This window comes from Neodiprion lecontei, chromosome 6 (assembly GCF_021901455.1).
Source record: "Neodiprion lecontei isolate iyNeoLeco1 chromosome 6, iyNeoLeco1.1, whole genome shotgun sequence".
In the NCBI taxonomy this organism is placed as follows: domain Eukaryota; kingdom Metazoa; phylum Arthropoda; class Insecta; order Hymenoptera; family Diprionidae; genus Neodiprion; species Neodiprion lecontei.
The window spans coordinates 25,508,211-25,535,270 of record NC_060265.1 but is presented as its reverse complement, the minus strand read 5'-3'; the positions used below and the strand labels follow the sequence as shown (position 1 = coordinate 25,535,270).

The following is a 27,060-nucleotide window of genomic DNA, read 5'->3' as shown; positions in this document are numbered from 1 at the left end:
ATTTTGGCGATTTTAAAAAGTGCTGGAATGAATTCTTTCATTCACTATTCCGACGTAATTTTGCGAGAGAAATCGATTGGGCGCAGTCCCAACACGCTGCGATCAACGCATCAAAAGTTACAGCCAAAAAACGAGAACCTGTATTTTCGACATTTTTCGGCAGGTGCTTTTTCCTCCGTAATTTCTCTCCTGTTGATCCCACACTCTTTTCGCTGCGTTTTCTGAGTTCCTGGTGGTCCAATTAGTCGGGAAAGGGTCATACGAATCGAATCTGAGACCAAAAATTTTCGGCCCCAAAAAAAAGTAAGGCTAACCCCTTTGCATTTTTGTTGAAAATTTTGGCGATTTTGGAAAGTGCTGGAATAAATTCTTTCATGCACTATTCCGACGTAATTTTGCGAGAGAAATCGATTGGGCGCAGTCCCAACACGCTGCGATCGACGCATCAAAAGTTACAGCCAAAAAACGAGAACCTGTATTTTCGACATTTTTCGGCAGGTGCTTTTTCCTCCGTAATTTCTCTCCAGTTGATCCCACACTCTTTTCGCTGCGTTTTCTGAGTTCCTGGTGGTCCAATTAGTCGGGAAAGGGTCATACGAATCGAATCTGAGACCAAAAATTTTCGGCCCCAAAAAAAAGTAAGGCTAACCCCTTTGCATTTTTGGCGAAAATTTTGGCGATTTTGAAAAGTGCTGGAATAAATTCTTTCATGTACTATTCCGACGTAATTTTGCGAGAGAAATCGATTGGGCGCAGTCCCAACACGCTGTGATCGACGCATCAAAAGTTACAGCCAAGAAACGAGAACCTGTATTTTCGACATTTTTCGGCAGGTGCTTTTTCCTCCGTAATTTCTCTCCTGTTGATCCCACACTTTTTTCGCTGCGTTTTCTGAGTTCCTGGTGGTCCAATTAGTCGGGAAAGGGTCATACGAATCGAATCTGAGACCAAAAATTTTCGGCCCCAAAAAAAAGTAAGGCTAACCCCTTTGCATTTTTGGCGAAAATTTTGGCGATTTTGAAAAGTGCTGGAATAAATTCTTTCATGCACTATTCCGACGTAATTTTGCGAGAGAAATCGATTGGGCGCAGTCCCAACACGCTGAGATCAACGCATCAAAAGTTACAGCCAAGAAACGAGAACCTGTATTTTCGACATTTTTCGGCAAGTGCTTTTTCCTCCGTAATTTCTCTCCTGTTGATCCCACACTCTTTTCGCTGCGTTTTCTGAGTTCCTGGTGCTCCAATTAGTCGGGAAAGGGTCATACGAATCGAATCTGAGACCAAAAATTTTCGGCCCCAAAAAAAAGTAAGGCTAACCCCTTTGCATTTTTGGCGAAAATTTTGGCGATTTTAAAAAGTGCTGGAATGAATTCTTTCATTCACTATTCCGACGTAATTTTGCGAGAAAAATCGATTGGGCGCAGTCCCAACACGCTGCGATCAACGCATCAAAAGTTACAGCCAAAAAACGAGAACCTGTATTTTCGACATTTTTCGGCAGGTGCTTTTTCCTCCGTAATTTCTCTCCTGTTGATCCCACACTCTTTTCGCTGCGTTTTCTGAGTTCCTGGTGGTCCAATTAGTCGGGAAAGGGTCATACGAATCGAATCTGAGACCAAAAATTTTCGGCCCCAAAAAAAAGTAAGGCTAACCCCTTTGCATTTTTGTTGAAAATTTTGGCGATTTTGGAAAGTGCTGGAATAAATTCTTTCATGCACCATTCCGACGTAATTTTGCGAGAGAAATCGATTGGGCGCAGTCCCAACACGCTGTGATCGACGCATCAAAAGTTACAGCCAAAAAACGAGAACCTGTATTTTCGACATTTTTCGGCAGGTGCTTTTTCCTCCGTAATTTCTCTCCAGTTGATTCCACACTCTTTTCGCTGCGTTTTCTGAGTTCCTGGTGGTCCAATTAGTCGGGAAAGGGTCATACGAATCGAATCTGAGACCAAAAATTTTCGGCCCCAAAAAAAAGTAAGGCTAACCCCTTTGCATTTTTGGCGAAAATTTTCGCGATTTTGAAAAGTGCTGGAATAAATTCTTTCATGCACTATTCCGACGTAATTTTGCGAGAGAAATCGATTGGGCGCAGTCCCAACACGCTGTGATAGACGCATCAAAAGTTACAGCCAAAAAACGAGAACCTGTATTTTCGACATTTTTCGGCAGGTGCTTTTTCCTCCGTAATTTCTCTCCTGTTGATCCCACACTCTTTTCGCTGCGTTTTCTGAGTTCCTGGTGGTCCAATTAGTCGGGGAAGGGTCATACGAATCGAATCTGAGACCAAAAATTTTCGGCCCCAAAAAAAAGTAAGGCTAACCCCTTTGCATTTTTGGCGAAAATTTTGGCGATTTTGAAAAGTGCTGGAATAAATTCTTTCATGCACCATTCCGACGTAATTTTGCGAGAGAAATCGATTGGGCGCAGTCCCAACACGCTGCGATCAACGCATCAAAAGTTACAGCCAAGAAACGAGAACCTGTATTTTCGACATTTTTCGGCAGGTGCTTTTTCCTCCGTAATTTCTCTCCTGTTGATCCCACACTCTTTTCGCTGCGTTTTCTGAGTTCCTGGTGGTCCAATTAGTCGGGAAAGGGTCATACGAATCGAATCTGAGACCAAAAATTTTCGGCCCCAAAAAAAAGTAAGGCTAACCCCTTTGCATTTTTGGCGAAAATTTTGGCGATTTTGAAAAGTGCTGGAATAAATTCTTTCATGCACTATTCCGACGTAATTTTGCGAGAGAAATCGATTGGGCGCAGTCCCAACACGCTGTGATCGACGCATCAAAAGTTACAGCCAAAAAACGAGAACCTGTATTTTCGACATTTTTCGGCAGGTGCTTTTTCCTCCGTAATTTCTCTCCTGTTGATCCCACACTCTTTTCGCTGCGTTTTCTGAGTTCCTGGTGGTCCAATTAGTCGGGAAAGGGTCATACGAATCGAATCTGAGACCAAAAATTTTCGGCCCCAAAAAAAAGTAAGGCTAACCCCTTTGCATTTTTGGCGAAAATTTTGGCGATTTTGAAAAGTGCTGGAATAAATTCTTTCATGCACTATTCCGACGTAATTTTGCGAGAGAAATCGATTGGGCGCAGTCCCAACACGCTGAGATCAACGCATCAAAAGTTACAGCCAAGAAACGAGAACCTGTATTTTCGACATTTTTCGGCAGGTGCTTTTTCCTCCGTAATTTCTCTCCTGTTGATCCCACACTCTTTTCGCTGCGTTTTCTGAGTTCCTGGTGGTCCAATTAGTCGGGGAAGGGTCATACGAATCGAATCTAAGACCAAAAATTTTCGGCCCCAAAAAAAAGTAAGGCTAACCCCTTTGCATTTTTGGCGAAAATTTTGGCGATTTTGAAAAGTGCTGGAATAAATTCTTTCATGCACTATTCCGACGTAATTTTGCGAGAGAAATCGATTGGGCGCAGTCCCAACACGCTGCGATCAACGAATCAAAAGTTACAGCCAAAAAACGAGAACCTGTATTTTCGACATTTTTCGGCAGGTGCATTTTCCTCCGTAATTTCTCTCCTGTTGATCCCACACTCCTTCCGCTGCGTTTTCTGAGTTCCTGGTGGTCCAATTAGTCGGGAAAGGGTCATACGAATCGAATCTGAGACCAAAAATTTTCGGCCCCAAAAAAAAGTAAGGCTAACCCCTTTGCATTTTTGGCCAAAATTTTGGCGATTTTGAAAAGTGCTGGAATAAATTCTTTCATGCACTATTCCGACGTAATTTTGCGAGAGAAATCGATTGGGCGCAGTCCCAACACGCTGCGATCAACGCATCAAAAGTTACAGCCAAAAAACGAGAACCTGTATTTTCGACATTTTTCGGCAGGTGCATTTTCCTCCGTAATTTCTCTCCTGTTGATCCCACACTCTTTTCGCTGCGTTTTCTGAGTTCCTGGTGGTCCAATTAGTCGGGAAAGGGTCATCCGAATCGAATCTGAAACCAAAAATTTTCGGCCCCAAAAAAAAGTAAGGCTAACCCCTTTGCATTTTTGGCGAAAATTTTGGCGATTTTGAAAAGTGCTGGAATAAATTCTTTCATGCACCGTTCCGACGTAATTTTGCGAGAGAAATCGATTGGGCGCAGTCCCAACACGCTGCGATCAACGCATCAAAAGTTACAGCCAAAAAACGAGAACCTGTATTTTCGACATTTTTCGGCAGGTGCTTTTTCCTCCGTAATTTCTCTCCTGTTGATCCCACACTCTTTTCGCTGCGTTTTCTGAGTTCCTAGTGCTCCAATTAGTCGGGAAAGGGTCATACGAATCGAATCTGAGACCAAAAATTTTCGGCCCCAAAAAAAAGTAAGGCTAACCCCTTTGCATTTTTGGCGAAAATTTTGGCGATTTTGAAAAGTGCTGGAATAAATTCTTTCATGCACTATTCCGACGTAATTTTGCGAGAGAAATCGATTGGGCGCAGTCCCAACACGCTGTGATCGACGCATCAAAAGTTACAGCCAAAAAACGAGAACCTGTATTTTCGACATTTTTCGGCAGGTGCTTTTTCCTTCGTAATTTCTCTCCTGTTGATCCCACACTCTTTTCGCTGCGTTTTCTGAGTTCCTGGTGGTCCAATTAGTCGGGAAAGGGTCATACGAATCGAATCTGAGACCAAACATTTTCGGCCCCAAAAAACAGTAAGGCTAACCCCTTTGCATTTTTGGCGAAAATTTTGGCGATTTTGAAAAGTGCTGGAATAAATTCTTTCATGCACCATTCCGACGTAATTTTGCGAGAGAAATCGATTGGGCGCAGTCCCAACACGCTGCGATCAACGCATCAAAGGTTACAGCCAAAAAACGAGAACCTGTATTTTCGACATTTTTCGGCAGGTGCTTTTTCCTCCGTAATTTCTCTCCTGTTGATCCCACACTCTTTTCGCTGCGTTTTCTGAGTTCCTGGTGCTCCAATTAGTCAGGAAAGGGTCATACAAATCGAATCTGAGACCAAAAATTTTCGGCCCCAAAAAAAAGTAAGGCTAACCCCTTTGCATTTTTGGCGAAAATTTTGGCGATTTTGAAAAGTGCTGGAATAAATTCTTTCATGCACTATTCCGACGTAGTTTTGCGAGAGAAATCGATTGGGCGCAGTCCCAACACGCTGCGATCAACGCATCAAAAGTTACAGCCAAGAAACGAGAACCTGTATTTTCGACATTTTTCGGCAGGTGCTTTTTCCTCCGTAATTTCTCTCCTGTTGATCCCACACTCTTTTCGCTGCGTTTTCTGAGTTCCTGGTGGTCCAATTAGTCGGGAAAGGGTCATACGAATCGAATCTGAGACCAAAAATTTTCGGCCCCAAAAAAAAGTAAGGCTAACCCCTTTGCATTTTTGGCGAAAATTTTGGCGATTTTGAAAAGTGCTGGAATAAATTCTTTCATGCACTATTCCGACGTAATTTTGCGAGAGAAATCGATTGGGCGCAGTCCCAACACGCTGCGATCAACGCATCAAAAGTTACAGCCAAGAAACGAGAACCTGTATTTTCGACATTTTTCGGCAGGTGCTTTTTCCTCCGTAATTTCTCTCCTGTTGATCCCACACTCTTTTCGCTGCGTTTTCTGAGTTCCTGGTGGTCCAATTAGTCGGGAAAGGGTCATACGAATCGAATCTGAGACCAAAAATTTTCGGCCCCAAAAAAAAGTAAGGCTAACCCCTTTGCATTTTTGGCGAAAATTTTGGCGATTTTGAAAAGTGCTGGAATAAATTCTTTCATGCACTATTCCGACGTAATTTTGCGAGAGAAATCGATTGGGCGCAGTCCCAACACGCTGAGATCAACGCATCAAAAGTTACAGCCAAGAAACGAGAACCTGTATTTTCGACATTTTTCGGCAGGTGCTTTTTCCTCCGTAATTTCTCTCCTGTTGATCCCACACTCTTTTCGCTGCGTTTTCTGAGTTCCTGGTGGTCCAATTAGTCGGGGAAGGGTCATACGAATCGAATCTGAGACCAAAAATTTTCGGCCCCAAAAAAAAGTAAGGCTAACCCCTTTGCATTTTTGGCGAAAATTTTGGCGATTTTGAAAAGTGCTGGAATAAATTCTTTCATGCACCATTCCGACGTAATTTTGCGAGAGAAATCGATTGGGCGCAGTCCCAACACGCTGCGATCAACGCATCAAAAGTTACAGCCAAGAAACGAGAACCTGTATTTTCGACATTTTTCGGCAGGTGCTTTTTCCTCCGTAATTTCTCTCCTGTTGATCCCACACTCTTTTCGCTGCGTTTTCTGAGTTCCTGGTGGTCCAATTAGTCGGGAAAGGGTCATACGAATCGAATCTGAGACCAAAAATTTTCGGCCCCAAAAAAAAGTAAGGCTAACCCCTTTGCATTTTTGGCGAAAATTTTGGCGATTTTGAAAAGTGCTGGAATAAATTCTTTCATGCACTATTCCGACGTAATTTTGCGAGAGAAATCGATTGGGCGCAGTCCCAACACGCTGTGATCGACGCATCAAAAGTTACAGCCAAAAAACGAGAACCTGTATTTTCGACATTTTTCGGCAGGTGCTTTTTCCTCCGTAATTTCTCTCCTGTTGATCCCACACTCTTTTCGCTGCGTTTTCTGAGTTCCTGGTGGTCCAATTAGTCGGGAAAGGGTCATACGAATCGAATCTGAGACCAAAAATTTTCGGCCCCAAAAAAAAGTAAGGCTAACCCCTTTGCATTTTTGGCGAAAATTTTGGCGATTTTGAAAAGTGCTGGAATAAATTCTTTCATGCACTATTCCGACGTAATTTTGCGAGAGAAATCGATTGGGCGCAGTCCCAACACGCTGAGATCAACGCATCAAAAGTTACAGCCAAGAAACGAGAACCTGTATTTTCGACATTTTTCGGCAGGTGCTTTTTCCTCCGTAATTTCTCTCCTGTTGATCCCACACTCTTTTCGCTGCGTTTTCTGAGTTCCTGGTGGTCCAATTAGTCGGGGAAGGGTCATACGAATCGAATCTAAGACCAAAAATTTTCGGCCCCAAAAAAAAGTAAGGCTAACCCCTTTGCATTTTTGGCGAAAATTTTGGCGATTTTGAAAAGTGCTGGAATAAATTCTTTCATGCACTATTCCGACGTAATTTTGCGAGAGAAATCGATTGGGCGCAGTCCCAACACGCTGCGATCAACGAATCAAAAGTTACAGCCAAAAAACGAGAACCTGTATTTTCGACATTTTTCGGCAGGTGCATTTTCCTCCGTAATTTCTCTCCTGTTGATCCCACACTCCTTCCGCTGCGTTTTCTGAGTTCCTGGTGGTCCAATTAGTCGGGAAAGGGTCATACGAATCGAATCTGAGACCAAAAATTTTCGGCCCCAAAAAAAAGTAAGGCTAACCCCTTTGCATTTTTGGCCAAAATTTTGGCGATTTTGAAAAGTGCTGGAATAAATTCTTTCATGCACTATTCCGACGTAATTTTGCGAGAGAAATCGATTGGGCGCAGTCCCAACACGCTGCGATCAACGCATCAAAAGTTACAGCCAAAAAACGAGAACCTGTATTTTCGACATTTTTCGGCAGGTGCATTTTCCTCCGTAATTTCTCTCCTGTTGATCCCACACTCTTTTCGCTGCGTTTTCTGAGTTCCTGGTGGTCCAATTAGTCGGGAAAGGGTCATCCGAATCGAATCTGAAACCAAAAATTTTCGGCCCCAAAAAAAAGTAAGGCTAACCCCTTTGCATTTTTGGCGAAAATTTTGGCGATTTTGAAAAGTGCTGGAATAAATTCTTTCATGCACCATTCCGACGTAATTTTGCGAGAGAAATCGATTGGGCGCAGTCCCAACACGCTGCGATCAACGCATCAAAAGTTACAGCCAAAAAACGAGAACCTGTATTTTCGACATTTTTCGGCAGGTGCTTTTTCCTCCGTAATTTCTCTCCTGTTGATCCCACACTCTTTTCGCTGCGTTTTCTGAGTTCCTAGTGCTCCAATTAGTCGGGAAAGGGTCATACGAATCGAATCTGAGACCAAAAATTTTCGGCCCCAAAAAAAAGTAAGGCTAACCCCTTTGCATTTTTGGCGAAAATTTTGGCGATTTTGAAAAGTGCTGGAATAAATTCTTTCATGCACTATTCCGACGTAATTTTGCGAGAGAAATCGATTGGGCGCAGTCCCAACACGCTGTGATCGACGCATCAAAAGTTACAGCCAAAAAACGAGAACCTGTATTTTCGACATTTTTCGGCAGGTGCTTTTTCCTTCGTAATTTCTCTCCTGTTGATCCCACACTCTTTTCGCTGCGTTTTCTGAGTTCCTGGTGGTCCAATTAGTCGGGAAAGGGTCATACGAATCGAATCTGAGACCAAACATTTTCGGCCCCAAAAAACAGTAAGGCTAACCCCTTTGCATTTTTGGCGAAAATTTTGGCGATTTTGAAAAGTGCTGGAATAAATTCTTTCATGCACCATTCCGACGTAATTTTGCGAGAGAAATCGATTGGGCGCAGTCCCAACACGCTGCGATCAACGCATCAAAGGTTACAGCCAAAAAACGAGAACCTGCATTTTCGACATTTTTCGGCAGGTGCTTTTTCCTCCGTAATTTCTCTCCTGTTGATCCCACACTCTTTTCGCTGCGTTTTCTGAGTTCCTGGTGCTCCAATTAGTCAGGAAAGGGTCATACGAATCGAATCTGAGACCAAAAATTTTCGGCCCCAAAAAAAAGTAAGGCTAACCCCTTTGCATTTTTGGCGAAAATTTTGGCGATTTTGAAAAGTGCTGGAATAAATTCTTTCATGCACTATTCCGACGTAGTTTTGCGAGAGAAATCGATTGGGCGCAGTCCCAACACGCTGCGATCAACGCATCAAAAGTTACAGCCAAGAAACGAGAACCTGTATTTTCGACATTTTTCGGCAGGTGCTTTTTCCTCCGTAATTTCTCTCCTGTTGATCCCACACTCTTTTCGCTGCGTTTTCTGAGTTCCTGGTGGTCCAATTAGTCGGGAAAGGGTCATACGAATCGAATCTGAGACCAAAAATTTTCGGCCCCAAAAAAAAGTAAGGCTAACCCCTTTGCATTTTTGGCGAAAATTTTGGCGATTTTGAAAAGTGCTGGAATAAATTCTTTCATGCACTATTCCGACGTAATTTTGCGAGAGAAATCGATTGGGCGCAGTCCCAACACGCTGCGATCAACGCATCAAAAGTTACAGCCAAGAAACGAGAACCTGTATTTTCGACATTTTTCGGCAGGTGCTTTTTCCTCCGTAATTTCTCTCCTGTTGATCCCACACTCTTTTCGCTGCGTTTTCTGAGTTCCTGGTGGTCCAATTAGTCGGGAAAGGGTCATACGAATCGAATCTGAGACCAAAAATTTTCGGCCCCAAAAAAAAGTAAGGCTAACCCCTTTGCATTTTTGGCGAAAATTTTGGCGATTTTGAAAAGTGCTGGAATAAATTCTTTCATGCACTATTCCGACGTAATTTTGCGAGAGAAATCGATTGGGCGCAGTCCCAACACGCTGCGATCAACGCATCAAAAGTTACAGCCAAAAAACGAGAACCTGTATTTTCGACATTTTTCGGCAGGTGCATTTTCCTCCGTAATTTCTCTCCTGTTGATCCCACACTCTTTTCGCTGCGTTTTCTGAGTTCCTGGTGGTCCAATTAGTCGGGAAAGGGTCATCCGAATCGAATCTGAGACCAAAAATTTTCGGCCCCAAAAAAAAGTAAGGCTAACCCCTTTGCATTTTTGGCGAAAATTTTGGCGATTTTGAAAAGTGCTGGAATAAATTCTTTCATGCACTATTCCGACGTAATTTTGCGAGAGAAATCGATTGGGCGCAGTCCCAACACGCTGTGATCGACGCATCAAAAGTTACAGCCAAAAAACGAGAACCTGTATTTTCGACATTTTTCGGCAGGTGCTTCTTCCTCCGTAATTTCTCTCCTGTTGATCCCACACTCTTTTCGCTGCGTTTTCTGAGTTCCTGGCGGTCCAATTAGTCGGGAAAGGGTCATACGAATCGAATCTGAGACCAAAAATTTTCGGCCCCAAAAAAAAGTAAGGCTAACCCCTTTGCATTTTTGGCGAAAATTTTGGCGATTTTGAAAAGTGCTGGAATAAATTCTTTCATGCACTATTCCGACGTAGTTTTGCGAGAGAAATCGATTGGGCGCAGTCCCAACACGCTGCGATCAACGAATCAAAAGTTACAGCCAAAAAACGAGAACCTGTATTTTCGACATTTTTCGGCAGGTGCATTTTCCTCCGTAATTTCTCTCCTGTTGATCCCACACTCTTTTCGCTGCGTTTTCTGAGTTCCTGGTGGTCCAATTAGTCGGGAAAGGGTCATACGAATCGAATCTGAGACCAAAAATTTTCGGCCCCAAAAAAAAGTAAGGCTAACCCCTTTGCATTTTTGGCGAAAATTTTGGCGATTTTGAAAAGTGCTGGAATAAATTCTTTCATGCACTATTCCGACGTAATTTTGCGAGAGAAATCGATTGGGCGCAGTCCCAACACGCTGCGATCAACGCATCAAAAGTTACAGCCAAAAAACGAGAACCTGTATTTTCGACATTTTTCGGCAGGTGCATTTTCCTCCGTAATTTCTCTCCTGTTGATCCCACACTCTTTTCGCTGCGTTTTCTGAGTTCCTGGTGGTCCAATTAGTCGGGAAAGGGTCATACGAATCGAATCTGAGACCAAAAATTTTCGGCCCCAAAAAAAAGTAAGGCTAACCCCTTTGCATTTTTGGCCGAAATTTTGGCGATTCACAAAATGCCTCGATTAATTCTCTACTGCGAAGGATCAAGAGTCGCAGCCGGAAACATGCATAGTTCACCAGTATATGAAAGAGGTGTGGGGAAGTCAAATAACGAATTTATTGTCGCAATGTTACAGTTTCAGTTTATCCGAAATGCCTATATCCTACCTCAAGTGTTCTGGTGCGAGGGTATTCTACTTTACTCTGTAGCAAAATAGCATCGTAGCGAACGACACGAAGAAATGCAACCATACAAATGAAGAATATGCAGGCTACTATACCTATGATATTGTATTGTTCTAATTCAATGTAACTTTCAATGAAGTTAATAAGTCAAGAAATTTTTTAGTTCCTCGCTAGTATCTCTCCAGCTGTTGGTCTCACGACGCTCTTAAAGTCTTTTTTTCCAATTCGTGGGGTCCCATTAGTCTAGAAGGAGCGGTACGAATGGATTTTCAAAGGCAAACTGTTTTACTCTGTCAAGAAGTAAGTTTCGCAGTTTCGACTCGCTGTGAACAACGGATCGTATGCTGTCCACATTTAATTTTCTTGTAGTTTAAGTAGCTGGATATCTGTACAATAAACTTCAAGTTCAAAAACACTTAAGAACAGTCAAAGTTCCAATATTCAACTGCACGTTGCTGGGGCGTTAAAATTTTTCAGTCAACGCTAAAAGATTCGAATTATAGAAAAGTGTTTATTGAGCGTACATGTACATGTTACAATAATAAGAGGTATAATTTTGATGGATTAAAGTTTCGTAAGTATACCATTCGAAATAGGTTCAAACTTCTCGTTCATTTTGACTGACTAGCATATTAGAAGCATATATATGTATTTAAAATTAAGAATAACCGTTAATCAACAAAGCACATACAGGGTACTGACACTATAGATAGAAATAACAAAATGCTTTTAATAAATAGATTCAGTAAATATACAAGATAAAATTAACAAATCAGTTTGCATGTTAACCGTCAGACGAACCCTGGAAAACATCTGTTGTGCCTACAATTTATTGATACATATTTCTAAATTTGCAACTGCCATAAAATAAAGGACGTAGTATACTAAATTTTGTTTCACTGTTCATAGAATTAAAAAAATTCGTTTTGTTTCTTGAGAAATTACGAATACTATCCATAAATTTTGTGTCGGCTGAAATACTGCCAGCAAATTATTCGAATTGCAATGAGTTTAGTTATACGTTGTTTGACGAAGAACGATGGCAACAATATCAAACTAATTATTTCTTAATGTTAAGCCAGCCTTAGTTGAATCCGAATTAAAATTACCACTAAGTAATTATCTATAATAATTGTTAAGAGAAAAATGTATACAGCGTTAAATAAATATTGTTCTGCATAAAATATCGCTCGCTTACCAGCTAACTAGCTCATTTTCATAAAAAGTACTTAAAATAGATTCTATCCTAACTTTTCGTATTCTAATCTAAATTTTGTTTTACGAAATTTGCTACAAATCTGCTTGGTTATAGAAAATGTATATATTTATATCTTGAGAACAAGCTCTGAAATAAAAGCTCAGATACCCTAGACGTCAGAAACTTGTAGGAATGAGCAGGCGGTGTAAGATGACTTGAAATTAATAATTCTTTCACTAGAGACAAGTAAGATACTTAGAAAAAGAAATGAACATTTTGCGCCCAATGAATCGTATTTATTGCGAGTCAAATTATAATCAGACCTTCATGTTGCTAAGAGTTTATGAAATAGTGACAGAAATGGTGGAAGGAGTGTTTCAAGACTCTCGAAGAATTTTGCTTTCTCATTCCCTACCAGCTGAATTTTATTTTAAAGCTTGTCCAAGGATATTGATAAAGCTAATTATTAATGTAATTATTGTAGATGTATAACTAATCTCGAATACTGAGTGACATTACTTGACAATGTTGTTTAGATTGATTACATGAGTTAGATCACATGAAGTTTTAAATAATTCATTTACTCTGGCAGTGATGAACAGAAGATCTATCATTGAAGGAAAGCCGACCACTGTTGCTCATGCTACAGAAAAATGCTTCAATATCATAATAGATCAATTGATTGTATATTTTTCGGTTATACATTTCGAAATAAATAGCTCAGAAGGTGATAGGTCATAACTAGATAAGTCGTTCAATCGGTTCTATGTTTCAAGTTCAGCTGTCATTCATAATGATATATATAATTTTGAGTTCAAAATATTTGATCGCTGCTGGATTGAATAATATGCATGACGTGCAACTCGTAGCATTATGACGAGTATCGTTTCTGGTTGAATTATTATTGCCTCAATTTTTTTCTCTTAATCAATTGAGAAAAAAAGACCAATCACGATAAAAAATTTACCTGTTTATTACGATTAGTAGTACTGTCGATTCAGAAATACGTTCTGTGTTACTATTTACGGCTTTCAGAAAGACTTAACATTGTCGAATATTTGTAAGATATTTGTGAACCGATTAAAATAATGTGATATACTCAGATAGTTCATGATTGCATAAATGAAATTTCGGTATTGACTTATATTATTACTTATGAACTCGTTTTTGGCCAGGCAATCTTGGCATCGATTCGCTTGTAGGCAAATACACAGTGAGATAATTCTTGGGGGCATTCGTGATCACCGAGTAGCGTTTCTACAAAGTGAAAAATATCAAGTTAAATTACTGAACGTTCAAAAAGTCCGTGAAATCTTGAAATAAAACTCATGATTCTATAAACTCACCCTCGCCTTGGACTAATTTGAAGAGGCCATAATCTTGTGGATTTGTGCAACGAATCTTGTGTGCCAGAATACGGCATATTTCCCGAGTGTTGTTGTTCGGACGAACGGGCAAAGTTCTAGTGTTTAACGAACCATGTAATTCATCTGGGATCAGTATTCTTAGTACGGAAGAGCAGTCTGGGGTTCCAGAGCCCTAAAATATCAATTGCATAGAGGATTGACATAGGTATGAAAATAACATAAGTAAATAATAGAAATTAATTTTTTTTATATTTTCATTTCATTACTATCAACATTCAGCAGGCATTGATGTACTAACATTTAATGTAGACATTGTTCCTTGGCTTGATTTGAAAGTTTTCAACACATGAACAGCACTAGACAGTGTTGTCAGGTAATAACCACCCTCTCCAGTCAGCAGAGACGGATGCAGTAAACCCCACATGTATTCCGCTTCAACTTCAGCTCCCCAGACTCGACCGCGCACCAACACCCAGACCAAAAGTGGCAGCAGGTCGTCAGCTCCCAACACAATTTCACTGTCTGAGTTTGATTGTTTTACCTGTGAATGAAACATGATATATTTTAAATGAGGTTTCAAGGTTTAATAAGGACCATGGTCATACCAATATCTGTCTGCAACTATTGGAAACCTTTTGAGATTTTTTAAGTGTGAAATTGGTTCTTACAGAATTAAATATTGCAGATATAGCTGCCAGTAGATTTTCTAATTTATCCAAGGGAGAATCTGCCTTTTGCAGACGGTCGATATACTTGAGAATGATCTCTAGGTTTGCTTCACTTGGTGGAAAGAGTTTTGGCTAGAACAAATAAACAATTTTGTTTAATTTCTTAGCTCATTTCAACATTTTTGTACTTAGTATCTTGTTAATTACCCGAACTCCTAGTTCTTGAATATGTTTTCCATAAGCGTACTGAATACTGTCTGCCAATGTGCGCAAGGAACCTGTCGCCGTGTAATGGTCCACGAAGAGTCGATACACGTGTTCTTTGAGAGGTCTAACGACGAGACCCATCATCACTCCTTCCAATATAGCATCGAGGTTCAGGAATTCGTTTGGCTTTAGTTTCAGTCTTTCCTTCTCAACTTCCTTTTCAAATTCTCTTTCTCCGTGTTTTACCAAGTAGTTTTTCATACCAGACATGAATTGCCGCATGTTTCTCATGACAACATGCGGACTGGCCTCCTTTCCCTCTTTTGTGCATTGAATAAAATTATCAATGTTTTGTGAAAATGTTGTCGTTTTATCTACGGCAAGCTGCAACGCGTAACAACGTATTGTTGATCCTGTTCCTGTTTCTCGATTTCTCAAAGCTTGAAGTCTTGGAGGTGCTGAGAAGAGAGTTAAAATGAAAAAAATTAATATCTCAATTGTCAGCGATAAAACCATGTATTAAAAATTACTTCAAGTTATTATTTACGATCTTACTTTTCAAAGATATTTTACAAGAGGACCGTATTTTTTTACATGTATCACGAAACCATTCTTCAACCAAATGAAGTATGTAACGAATTCTAGATCTAAATTTAATTTTTATTTCAGTAGCACGCATTGAACAATTAATTGTTGTCAACATGGTACATTTTTTCTGGAATTCGGTTTAAAAATAATGGTTCTCTGTTTACACTTTTTAAATGCACCGAAGTTTTGTTTCACATAAATAAAATAATTTATTATCATATGTCATATATCACATCATACGATTTCAAGTAAAATAACTTTAGACAAATCAGCTCCAGCAGTTTATGTGTAATAAAATGTATTTAAGCTCATTTCAATACTGGATCATAAAATATTTACAATTTATTTATAATTTATATTCGGCAGAATAAAGATTTAAGTTAAATCAAATAATTTAACCACAAATATAATCGTAGAAAAATTTCACTTAGTTTACATGTCAAATATCACTGCGAAATTTTGTAGAGATTCGAAAAACTGACAATAAAGCTATAAATGTCACCGGTACTTGTATTTGGCAGAATAAGTCACAAGTATGAAAATTTTTTGAATATGTTATTCACAAATTATAATATTTTTCAGCAAAAAATCGGGAAACCATTGATAACAGCTTGTTCGATCTTTTCACTCCGAAATTACACGCGTCAAATACTCCGAGAGAGTTCGAATTTGTTGCGTCGAGTAGCCATGAATTTTCAATTACGACTGGATCGCCTTTGCCTAGGAACATCTCGAGGAAGACAATTGAACGTTGGTAGTGACTAAGTGTACTTTAGAACTTGGTGGTGGGGATGAAGCAGATGTTTGAAATCGAATTGTAAATATAGATGATTTAAACCAATAAACCAATTTTTTTATTATAGGGTGGAAGTAAAATGCAGCTTTGCTATTTGTATACTAATCTTTCTCATGCCGCGGCACGTGTAGAAAGAGATCGTGTAATGTTACGATTATCTTCATACATAATAACATTGAATCGATGAAGTGCAGAAATGAAAACATTGCACATTATAACGCCAGCACGCGTCAAGGCAAATTACAGTACAGTGATGAAATACGGACGATTGAAACTAGTTTACTTATTAAATCTTTGCTCAGACAAGGGAGCCTATGTACATGTATTTTACAAAACTTCACACGATAGAACAAATAGCGCGTAGTAGAATTTTATATTAATCGTCGTGATATTACACCGGAAGACAAATATAATTCTACGGAATCTTGTAGAAAACTATCGAACAATAGAGTCCAAAAGTCACTAGCAGTGGCTTTGTAAAGTCTTGTTAAGTTAATCAGGTCAATATTTAGATGATGCAACATTCGTTAAAGTTGCAACTGTTGTAAAAAAATAAAAAACGTCGTTCAACAAACGATTTCTTAGTTGATTAGTTTTCAAACCTTTGAATCGTTCGTATTGCGATACGATACTGCGCAGTCGCTTGACAATGATTCTGAATGAGAGTTGAACTCTTCGTACTCACTTCAACGGTAAACCAGAATATTCACTTCACGCGCGTTTGTCGATAAATATGAGCAACGTGTCAAATAATAGGATTTTCGTATCCAAAGCGAATAAACTATTTGAATTAACAATCTTGAACTCACGAATTCTTGGTGATATTAAAATTGGTGGTCGAAGTTCAAGGCAATCATCTGTTTCGGAGAATTGTATGAACGTCACTATATCTCAATTTGCAAACTCGAAACTGTGGCAATACGTTGTCTCTATCATTGTCTTTGGATTCTAAAACAGGCGTGTATTTTCCGTCGAACAGTTGACGGATACAGGTAGAAGAATAACTTTAATGGGGCTTAAGACAGGTAGATTAAGTATTCCGGAGTGAAAATCCAGTAATTCGTAAGATTAACACGGGATAAAGTCCAAACTCGAGGGCTTAAACCGATGACGTGCGTATTCGAACTGTTCAATTTCTTGAAACGCACTTACGGATTACATTCAAACGCATTATTAATATATTTTTCTTGTAGCATTCAAACAATTTACAACTAATGAAATGACGCTTTTTACAGAAATCTTTCAAATTTAACAACATCCGTTTGCTTCGTCGCTAGGGTGGTGAAGAAACGCACCTGTTTGCAGATTCCAATGAATAAATTACAGCAAGCGTCATTCTACGTTGCTCAAATTGGTGAATGGTAAAAGAAAATTACCTGGCATAACACTAATTTACTCGAGAATAGCAACCCCGTAACTAAACCGCATCTTTCCGCATACCTCTTATAACTAAATACGCGAATATACTTGTGTTTGCACTGGTAAATTTCAACTCACATAAAAGTGGGTCTAGACGTTCCTTGAAGCTTTTGTTTCGTTTTATTCTTTCAACGTCGCTTTCGTCAGTCTCTAGCATAGTTTCCCATTCGGATGGATCGTAGGCACGAAGATCCATGCACCTCCGCGAATCTGGTGTTTCAATTCTCTCATTTTTTTCGTTTCTCTCATTCCTCTTCTCAACGTTATCGTACGAAGAATTCCGATCGCTGCCGAGGGTTTCCATGGCATCCGGAGGTTTTAGAAACTCAGGGTACCTGCACAAGTAATTGCAATGAATGGCTTATCGAGCCTTTTATCGATTTCTTATCAAAATAGTACTAATCTCATATCGAGCAAATTATCAATGTTATCAAACAATTTCCATCACGGCATGAGTATTTATTTTTTGTTACGAATAGTTCACTAATTGCCACAGTTGCGATGGGAAACAGCAATATTTGTTACAATGTACGTTTATTGACTGTAGCTGATATAGTGCAGTAGCAACTAAACTGGTTTTGTTTTGAATAGCTAGAAAAAAGAATAAAAGTACGGAAGACGATTAAAACGGAAAATGGCAGTGCTACTCTGGAATCGATTGATTTTTATCAGAAAAAGTATCATTCTCAATCCTGTGCAAGTTATTATTCAGAAATATTTTATACCTTTGAAGTATGATACTCTGAACAGTCAAGGTATTTCCAACAGCATCCCTTTCAACATCGTCGTCTGGGAATTTCCTGGCTATATCTCCGTCATAGTCAATGTCACAGTCATAATCTGGTTCGCATTCTTCTTCTTCATTCCCTGCAAGAATAAAACAGCTGATAATGTTTAAGATTTCTTATCTACATTAGATTACTCTATAACTTTGCGTCGTATCAAGTAACAATGCTCAGACACGTTTTCTTGTCACTGCGTTTTATCGTCGCGGAAATCACAACTCACCGATAAATTCCCAGCTAGAATCAACAGCCCAGGAAGTGTCATTGAACATTTTAGTTCTGACTTTAGGTGGCTGGACTGGTTTTGCTCTAGGAATTTTTTTGATCTCTCTGACACCCAGACGCTTGGCTAAGTTATCTACCGAAGAAGATATCAGCGGTGTTTTGTCCTCTGCTTCCTCGGTATCATCCCAATCAATGGGATGAAGCTGATTGGCATTCGGTCCGACAGGGGTTTGAAGCCAGCCAGGCTCGCTGTGACGATATTTGCTTGACACAGGATTGTTTCTCGGACGTCTTCGAGCCACGATTGCCGTACTTTGAGCTATCGCATCAGCTGGTTCTGCGTAAAACGGACTACCCTGCTTCGACTCGGGCGTCATTGGACTGCTGCTCTCAGATTTTGCCAGCATCAGACCCAGCTTATTTCTTGAAGGTGTCGTTGTGTTTGGGCTACTCAAAGAATTGGCACTGCCTGAAAAGCCACCGAGGTTTTAAAAAAGTTGTTGGAAATGGAATGTGGAACTGAAAAGGTGGCTGAATACATTTGTACCCTTATTGGGGGAGTGACTAAAAAATTCTCATGTTTCCGTCTCTACGTATCCATCAAGAAGAATTTCATCGTGAAGCGTTGAGGGTGAAACGAGTCGAGAGAAAATTCTGCAGTCAATAGATTGGAAAATGTTTACTCACAAACTCTGGAAAGCAGATCCGGTCTTTTTCCCATTCCGTTTTCCTCCGGAGAACCCGAATCCAAACATTTTAGACCGTGATTTTCGACGAAGGGTTTAAAACTGCTGAACTCGGGACTGGTAACTTCTTTGTAGCTAAGTTTCTCCGTATTCCCCCCAGCGATTTTTCTGTCGTTCCTCAGTAAAAACTTCTCCTTTTTAAGGAGGAATTGATCGTTTTCCGACAACCTCTCATTGGCGCATCGCTCGTTCAGATCCAACGACCTGTCTTGGATATTAGCGCGATCATTAGAGTTGATCAGTCGGTCATTCGGGCTGGTGATCTTGTCATTTTTCCCCGATTTTTCGTTCGGGGACCAAGTGGAGTGATTGGATTGATCGGTCGTATTCCAAATATCTTCATAGTCCGATATTTTATCTCCTGGAGAGCTTCTGTAATACGAGTCTAATATGTCGGATTCCTGATAATGCTGTGAATTCTTTCTGGCCTCTCTGTCTCGTCTTCTCTTAGATTTACTCGTTCCAGAGGGTGTCGTTGGTGACAGAACATTGGGCGTTTTCGAGCCAATGCTCGAGACTATTTTAGAGCTGGGCGAAAGTATCGGGGTCGTCGGCGATAGTGGCGATTTGTTAGTAGAGATGCTCGACGTCAGCGATTTGTTAGAATTCATACTTTGAGGACTGAGCAGAGAAGTGCTTGGATCCGACGGTGTGTTTTGCTGAAAGATACGACAAAATACACGATTCGTAAACAACATGTGACAACTAGTATTTTTAAAACTGCGGGGCAAAGAAATCGCTCACAACTTACCAGCGAAGTTCCGACGTCTCCATTTTGGTTTACATTAAAGGTGACCGTAGTCGTCACGGTGAAGTTACTCTGACTCTGACTAATCCCGGGTTTGGCCCACCGTGGAGGCGGGGGTGGGGGTGTTTTTACATTTTGAACGAGAGTTTGGTTGTCCAAAACAATACCCTTGACCTCGGGTATAACGGGTGAATTGGCGTCAGAAAATTGATTGAAATTCGCTATATTTTGATGGAAATTCGATGTTGACGACGACGTGTTAATTGAGAATTTATTATTTTTCGAAAATTCCGTTATACTTTTAGAAGATTCAAAATTAGCCTTCGCCTCCGAGGGGCTGAGAACGTTGTTTTGTACATTGTGAACTACCGGCGAGGGGCACCGAACGCTTTGTACCAAATTTGGCGAGATCAATTTTTGAGAGAGTAATTTGTCAGCGGGTGAGACTACTTTCTCAACTTTATCTTTTTTCGTATCTAACGGCTCGTTAAACGTCGTCAAGTTTAGCGTGTTCGGGGGCGTAGGCCTCGGTTGTCTCGGTAACGACGACTGAAACGATGACGTCGCCATCGTGTTCGTCGGCGACGAATTTGCTGCTAGGAAAAAAAGAAGCAAAAAAATTTACACGCTGATCTAATTTTAGAAATCTTTTAACCAGCTTTATTCATTAGCTTATTTAAATTCAACTCACTTGTATTATGCGTCGAAATTGGAGCAAGATTGAGAACGATACTTTCCGTTGTTGGCGTGTTTGGATTATTGTTGTTACCTGTAGAAATACACGTATCAATTATCATTCGTTTCATTCATCAATGCCAAATGCAAATTTTCATTCGTATGTTCAAACATCTTGTAATGGAGATAATATTTATACACATGTATATATACATTATACACGTATATAAAATGTGCAGTAAATGCAGCGGTTAGTTCATTAACGCATCGTGTTGAATACTCGTGATTAATTACAAAAGATAAACTCACCGCCGTGGAAGCTGCTCAAGCTTGACGTATTGCTGCTGCTGCTTTCGGGAGGTTTTGGATTAGCCATTGGATATCTCCAAAACTCTTGGCCCAAAAGTGCGAGTGATGAGAGTTGTTGCCTGTTTTTAGCCTCGCGCATTGCCCGTGGCAAAGTAAGCTGCACGGGTAATTCGTCACTGCTTGCAAGAAAAAAAAAAAGGTAAAAAAAAAAAGGACGAAGAGAGGAAAAGCGCGATTAACATAGATAAGCAATTTATACCGATTTTGGCAATATCGGTGAATTAATGTGTAATACTGGTTACAAATGCCGATAATTATCCTAACGAATAACCGATAATGTATACGTAAATGGATTTGCTCACCAGCATTGGGAATAATGCGCTATCAATGAGGGGATATTGTCGAATCTATTTTCACTGGTTTCCAGGCTGAGCTGGCCCCTGTTGGCCTGGATCAAATAGTGCTCGATGTAAGGACCCTTGCCGGAGGGTAGTCTCACCGACAAAGCCATTGTGTCGCTTTGACTGGATTGCCGTACGACGAAATTCTGACGAAAAGAAGCAAAACGAAAGTGCATTATCTGTTAAAGAGGCATGAAAATAAACAGGATCCGTCCTAAACCTTTCATCCCCAACTATAAACGCATTTATAGTAAAAAAATAAGAAGAGAACAAAACTGTGATTACAAAGTCAAAGTGAAGTGAAAAAGAGAGGTGAAACGCGTCAGTGAGGGAGAGTTCAAAGTATGTATAATGCGTGTATTTACAACGCCACGTACGCTGGAGCTGTTAACAAATTGCTTTCGGTCTGTAAAATGAAATTGCCGTGTTTGCTTCGGTAGTGTCATGAATAACGGATGTACGGATATTTTGGAAGAAACATTGCATTTTTTTAACGCAGGTATTGAAGCGTGACGCTACTTATAACGAACCGTGCATTACAGATAAAATGCGAAAAACTATCCTGCAGAGCATAAAAATGTTTAATTGCGTTGAAAATGGCAGATAAAATAACTGTCATCGAATTAAATAATGCTACGTAACGAATGTTGCAACGTTTTAATATTGAATCTAATTGAATCGTACAATAAATTGTGGAATTGTAGACGGAACACTTGTCGTTTCAATTCAAGAGAAAATGCGGATTGCGCTGTTCGGTGCAGCGTGTTATAATAACTCCTCGATGTTCTTTTGTACTTTCAAATCCGGTGGCTTTTCCCCGGTTCAAAAGTTTTAGACGCTGCATTTCGCCATTCCTACGCTATACTAGTATACATATAGAGAGATTAATTGTCGAGCCAAGCGGCATTGTTATTTGACCGTTCATTCAGCGAACATAACAATTAACGGAGCTTCAAACAATAGGCGAGACGTACAATGCTTAAAAACAATACCTCTCATTCGAAACCTGCATTTCCACGCTGATTACGAGAGCTTTTGTTTTTCCAACTAGAGAAAGGAGAAGAAAAAAAAAAAAAAAACAATCACGGATAAACGAGAAAGAAAAACTTGCTTCTCGAATGCCGCGCAAAAATCGGAAGCATTATTCGCAAGCAGACATTTCCACGTGGTTTAGAAATTTTCAACTCATTCTCACCGCAGTGGATTACAGATTGTACGTAAAAAAAAATAATAGTAGCAGAAAAAACCGCGACTGGAACTCGTGTTGAGTTGTCAGAGTAGAAACCATCAAGATATCACGTATAAAATTTTCATAGAAAAAGTTATGAAATAAGAGAGGCGCGGGCGTTTCCTTCGCGTTAGATCATCGCGCATGATAAAAACTATGATACCGAACAGTTAGAATTTAACAAACTGTGTCAATGCCAATCCCGACGTGCGAAAGAGCTTTGTCTCAAAACAATGACGGGTAATTATGAGAGTCGAGTTAAGTGGCCCCTGGTGCTTGGCAGAACAATATTCAAGACAAGATACGATAAATATTTCATCTTTCGTGAGATCTCAATACAAACGTACTACGCGGTAGCATTCTGAACGTATACATCCGACGGATGAAAAGTTGGCAGTAAAATGGCAATTACACAGGAACAGCATACTCTATAAACATATATACGTGATCACTCGATTAACAAACAGAAAAGGTAGGCAATTAACCTAACATCTCCCACGGGATAGCGGCGTTTAATCTTGATAGTCGTTTAGATTATGTTCTGGACAGAAGCCAGAGACTTATACTAGAACTTTTCGTTTGATAGTCTCTACACAAGAGCAGCTCGGATATCGCATGTCGCGGGTGTAACTTGCGGACGCATATCGGGATTAAGTTGTAGCACTCACAGAGCTTTTCCTCTCTCTCTCTCTCTCTCTTTCTCTCTCTCTCCCTCTCTATCATCGCAGAGTTTGCCAAATGGTGAGCGATAAAATTAACGTCGCCTGCCAAGAGAAGAGGGAAAGAAGGAAAAAAATAAAAAATAAATGAAGTAAAAAAAAAATAATGCAGAAATTTTCCGCAGCCCTTTATTCCTACACGTGCGTATATGTATATATACGAAGACAAAAACCGTCGCAGACTCAACGTAATCTTGTTAAGCCCCCGAAGTGAAGCCCTCCTCGGCAGTCTTTCAAGAAATACGCGAAAACGTGGAAGGGAAAAAACTAAAACTCGAAGGGAAGAGGTGGAATAAATTTTTTGTTTAAGAATATAGATCATACGATACATTCAAGTTTTGGAACGCGATTCGCGTGGTAAAATATAATATCAGAAATATCGTACGCATATTATATCTCATCGTTCAGATTCGGCGTTATTATAGCTTTGTACGAACCGAATCGTGAAACTTTTCATACTGTTCAATTGAACTGCAGTGAAGATGTTCGTTTTTATCTGATATTCTTTGGCTCTACGTTCAGATACGATTGAGATGTAATAATCGACGGAGAGGAGCGCTAGAGATTAGCATTAAGATTTCTAGGTACATGAGTACTTACACCCTCTTCTTTTCCTTGCAATAAGTGGAATGCCCCGGCCCTCTGAATGCCTGGAAGGAACCATATTGGATGGGAACGAATGAGCCTCTCGATCAGGGTGATGTCACAGGCAACTTCGCTTCCCGAATGATCCGAGGAACTCGCCGAACTTCCCGTACTGCCCGATCCTTCGGAGGAGAGCGATTCTTCGCTCTGAAAATATTGTTGTAACATGTTACAGCTAGTAAAATACTGTGATAAAATAATAAAGTATTACACGAGGGTTTCTTGAAGCGCAAGTTGTCAAAATTTTATCGCATCTTTTGTCTCGTATCCTGCAACAGCAGCAGCAAGATTAGCGCGAGAGCTGATCTCGTAAAATGCGGCTTATGCCTGCTTCATTACGCTTGTTGCGCGGCGGATCTCCTTTTAATTACTGTGTGTTACTAATTACCATTACGTGAGTACGGGGGCGGGGAATGAGTTTCCGTTCACTAAATTGCCCGTCGACTCTTTCTCCCGTCTAGACTTCTTCGTGACGAGTAGAATAAAACAATTCAGCGCATGGAGGATTTTCGTTAGAAAGTTTACTCTCGTTTGAAAGCCGCGCAACTATTCTGTAGTTCATGTATCTAGAATATATATTTCCATCGTCCATGTGTACGTATTACAGCGGAGCATGTTTGAGAAACTGTAAAAGTATGATAGAACACCGCAGGTGCATTCGACGACGCTTCGGATATTTTATTCTTTCGCGCGAATATGTAAAAGCACCTGCAGCTGATTTCACCCCAGGGATCCGGATCGTTCGAAACTATATAAAAACGATAGTCAATATTCGAATGGAATACGATCAACCCGCCCGTTGAATACATATAAAAATGGCCGGGGAATACGGACATTTGAATATTCCCGTTTTGCTGTCATAAAAGTACGAGTAACGTTTTTCAAAATGAACCATTTTTAAAACCGAGTTATACCCGCGGTAAGTAAAAATCAGTGAAAGCTATAATTGCAAGGGGAAATAAGAAAATTGACGGATTTATCTAACAAATTTCTTTGCGATAATATCACTATATCCTTATCGTATTATGCCGTGCATAAAATGCCGGGTGATAGCAAATTTCTTAACATCGTCTGCAAATTGTGATAAAACTTGGTGCCCGCGGGATGGAGCCGCGGTATATAGGAATATCACATACTACGGTATTAGAGTGCATTGTCACCGACCCCACGTAGGATTTACACTTCGAATTGCGGCTTAAGGGGGTGACTCGTGTGAAAATCTCCATATTTATCATTGCGGCTGCCGGGCGATTCGCACGGTTTTTAGCTTCGGCCTAATTATTCAAAATTATTAGTTAACTGGGCGGCTATGGTTATGCAAATCGGGGAAACCGACGATGATAAAATGTTTATGTATGAAGCGCCTGATTGTCGCGTACATCGAATCGACAATTATGCGCCGCTTTCAATTCCAGTCAATTACGAATTCGGCGTAGGATTTCGAGAAAGAATAAAAAAGTTAAGCGCGCAAAAGTAGAGAGTGAGGAGAAGGAAAAATCGGAGGCAGACGCGAACGAAAAATTGAGAAATCGAAAATTTCGTTGTACAACGGCTCATAACTGACCCGAAAAACTTGGCTTCCGGCATCTTGAAATTAAATTTGCACGCGGGTTTCATTAAATTCAACGTTACATATTTAATGTATACATATATACATATATATATATATATATACATATATACATACGTACTTTGCGTAGGCAATTCGTCACCGGCTCGCGAAGATCGTATTTTAATCAGAGTTTTTGTCGCGAGCTTCCGACGACAATTTGATCGATTGAAATTGATCATAAAGTGAGAAGAAGCCATTCAAGTCTGCTCGACGTTGAAGCAGTATTGAAACGAATTAGGGTAAATGCATTTGATGGCAAAAGTTAATTAAAATCGAAGCAGCGCCTGCAGTTGAAAATCGAAGTGGGGCTTTACCGCATTGTCAAACTTTTGATGCTTTTCCCATGATCAGTTTATTACAATCGCAATATTCATAGTAAGATGCGTACAATTTCCGCCTCTTGTTGCCTCTCGAATTTTCTGTAATTATTCATTCCTTATCTTTCTATTATAAAAGAATTTTGATTAGACAATTTGGTCAAAGCACCGTCTATTCGGCAAACATTAACGGAATGCGAAACAAGTTTTATTTTTTGCACGTCCCTAAAATTTTCCGAGAGATGGAAACTTCGCGGATCTGCAATTAAGGGATTTGCAATTAGCTTCGCGTATACGGCTATTTAATTCGGCAGGCAACTCACGTCCGCGTTAAATCCCGTTACGTATAAACGGATGCTGTTCCATCAGTCTGAATTGCAAATGAAATTAAATGAAGTGTAATTCAAAATACGTAACAGTTTTTCGGGCTTTCACAATCCCGGCTCGTTAAGCTTGGCTCGAACTGTAATTCACATACAAAATAATATGTACATATTTAGTGATAACCAGCGCGAGGAGTCGACTTTTATTCACATTCTAAACTTTGATGATAAGAAAAAAAAAAAAGAAAAATGTTTTCCGACAACGTAGATATTATTTCAACCGTCCGCTTCGTTCCGATAATTAATGTACCAATACTCCGCGTGTAACGGCAAACGACACCAAGTATTATTTACCTGTACGTGATGCAGTTGTGCAAGTTGTAGATGTTGCAATGGAACAGGTAGCGGTGGCGGAGTGCTCGGTGAATTGATGACCTGAACAGTGCCATGCTGTTGCAAGTAGGGTTCCAGGAATACATCACTCCTGCAATAAAATCAAGACGGAAATGATTATTCGCTACTCTCGATACAAATAGTTAATTTATTAACAGTAAACGTCACGTGTTGCACTGCTGCAATTTAACCGCGCATTATTACCACTGTCGACAAATTATGCTGCGGTAGGAATTGCGTGCAGCTCTTCGTACACAGTTTGAGAAGGTATATTTAATTTTTATGTTTTATTCAAAAACGATACGAGGTTTGCGGTAAAAAAATTCGCTCGAATTCCATCAATCACGACGAACGGAACGTTCTGTAATAGATAGAGAAAAAAAAAAAAGAAAAAGCAAGTGAACACCTATTTCCCCGACGTTTCTATATACGAATTCAAACGGATCATTTCATCTCCGGAACGATCCATCAGAGCTTGATGCACGGCGCCATGAGTATCTGGAAGATAGCGTACTATAGATGTCCGTGTAACCGGCGTATAATTTAGGTTCGCTCTGGAAGACGCCGGTGAGGGGGGCCGGTTTCACGATTAGTACCGATTGCTGAGGAAATGTGCGTAACACGCTGCTGCATCCATGCGTGTAAAGTAACGGAAGCGCGGTACCACGAACGTTAGATCGGCATAACCGCTCTCAGTTCTAGCCTCGAATTAACGTCTACAAATAATACTAATCCAATTGCATCGGTAACAAAGGGTGGTTTATGTCGCAGGTACTGCAGT

At 40.2% G+C, this 27,060-nt stretch overlaps 1 protein-coding gene across 12 annotated transcripts in view; it reads right to left on the bottom strand.

The window, feature by feature from the left end:
- Positions 1-11,401: 11,401 nt before the first annotated feature.
- LOC107218220 (protein sprint) overlaps positions 11,402-27,060 on the bottom strand; it is a 101,593-nt gene continuing 85,934 nt past the window's right edge. For 8 of the 12 annotated variants that reach the window (XM_015656027.2, XM_046743326.1, XM_046743327.1 and 5 more), the window contains 15 exons: positions 26,241-26,370; positions 23,590-23,781; positions 21,004-21,188; positions 20,642-20,820; positions 20,349-20,426; positions 19,661-20,253; positions 18,851-19,568; positions 18,162-18,632; positions 17,879-18,020; positions 17,232-17,488; positions 14,351-14,808; positions 14,144-14,275; positions 13,774-14,016; positions 13,455-13,647; positions 11,402-13,365 (listed from right to left, as the gene is read on the bottom strand). In XM_015656027.2, the coding sequence (XP_015511513.2) occupies positions 13,262-13,365; positions 13,455-13,647; positions 13,774-14,016; positions 14,144-14,275; positions 14,351-14,808; positions 17,232-17,488; positions 17,879-18,020; positions 18,162-18,632; positions 18,851-19,568; positions 19,661-20,253; positions 20,349-20,426; positions 20,642-20,820; positions 21,004-21,188; positions 23,590-23,781; positions 26,241-26,370 (4,075 nt within the window). In that variant the 3' untranslated portion in view covers positions 11,402-13,261. Of the gene's footprint in view, positions 13,366-13,454; positions 13,648-13,773; positions 14,017-14,143; positions 14,276-14,350; positions 14,809-14,905; positions 15,860-17,231; positions 17,489-17,878; positions 18,021-18,161; positions 18,633-18,850; positions 19,569-19,660; positions 20,254-20,348; positions 20,427-20,641; positions 20,821-21,003; positions 21,189-23,589; positions 23,782-26,240; positions 26,371-27,060 lie in introns of those variants that run through there. The other 4 variants (XM_015656029.2, XM_015656028.2, XM_015656030.2 and 1 more) reach the window with 4 other exon arrangements.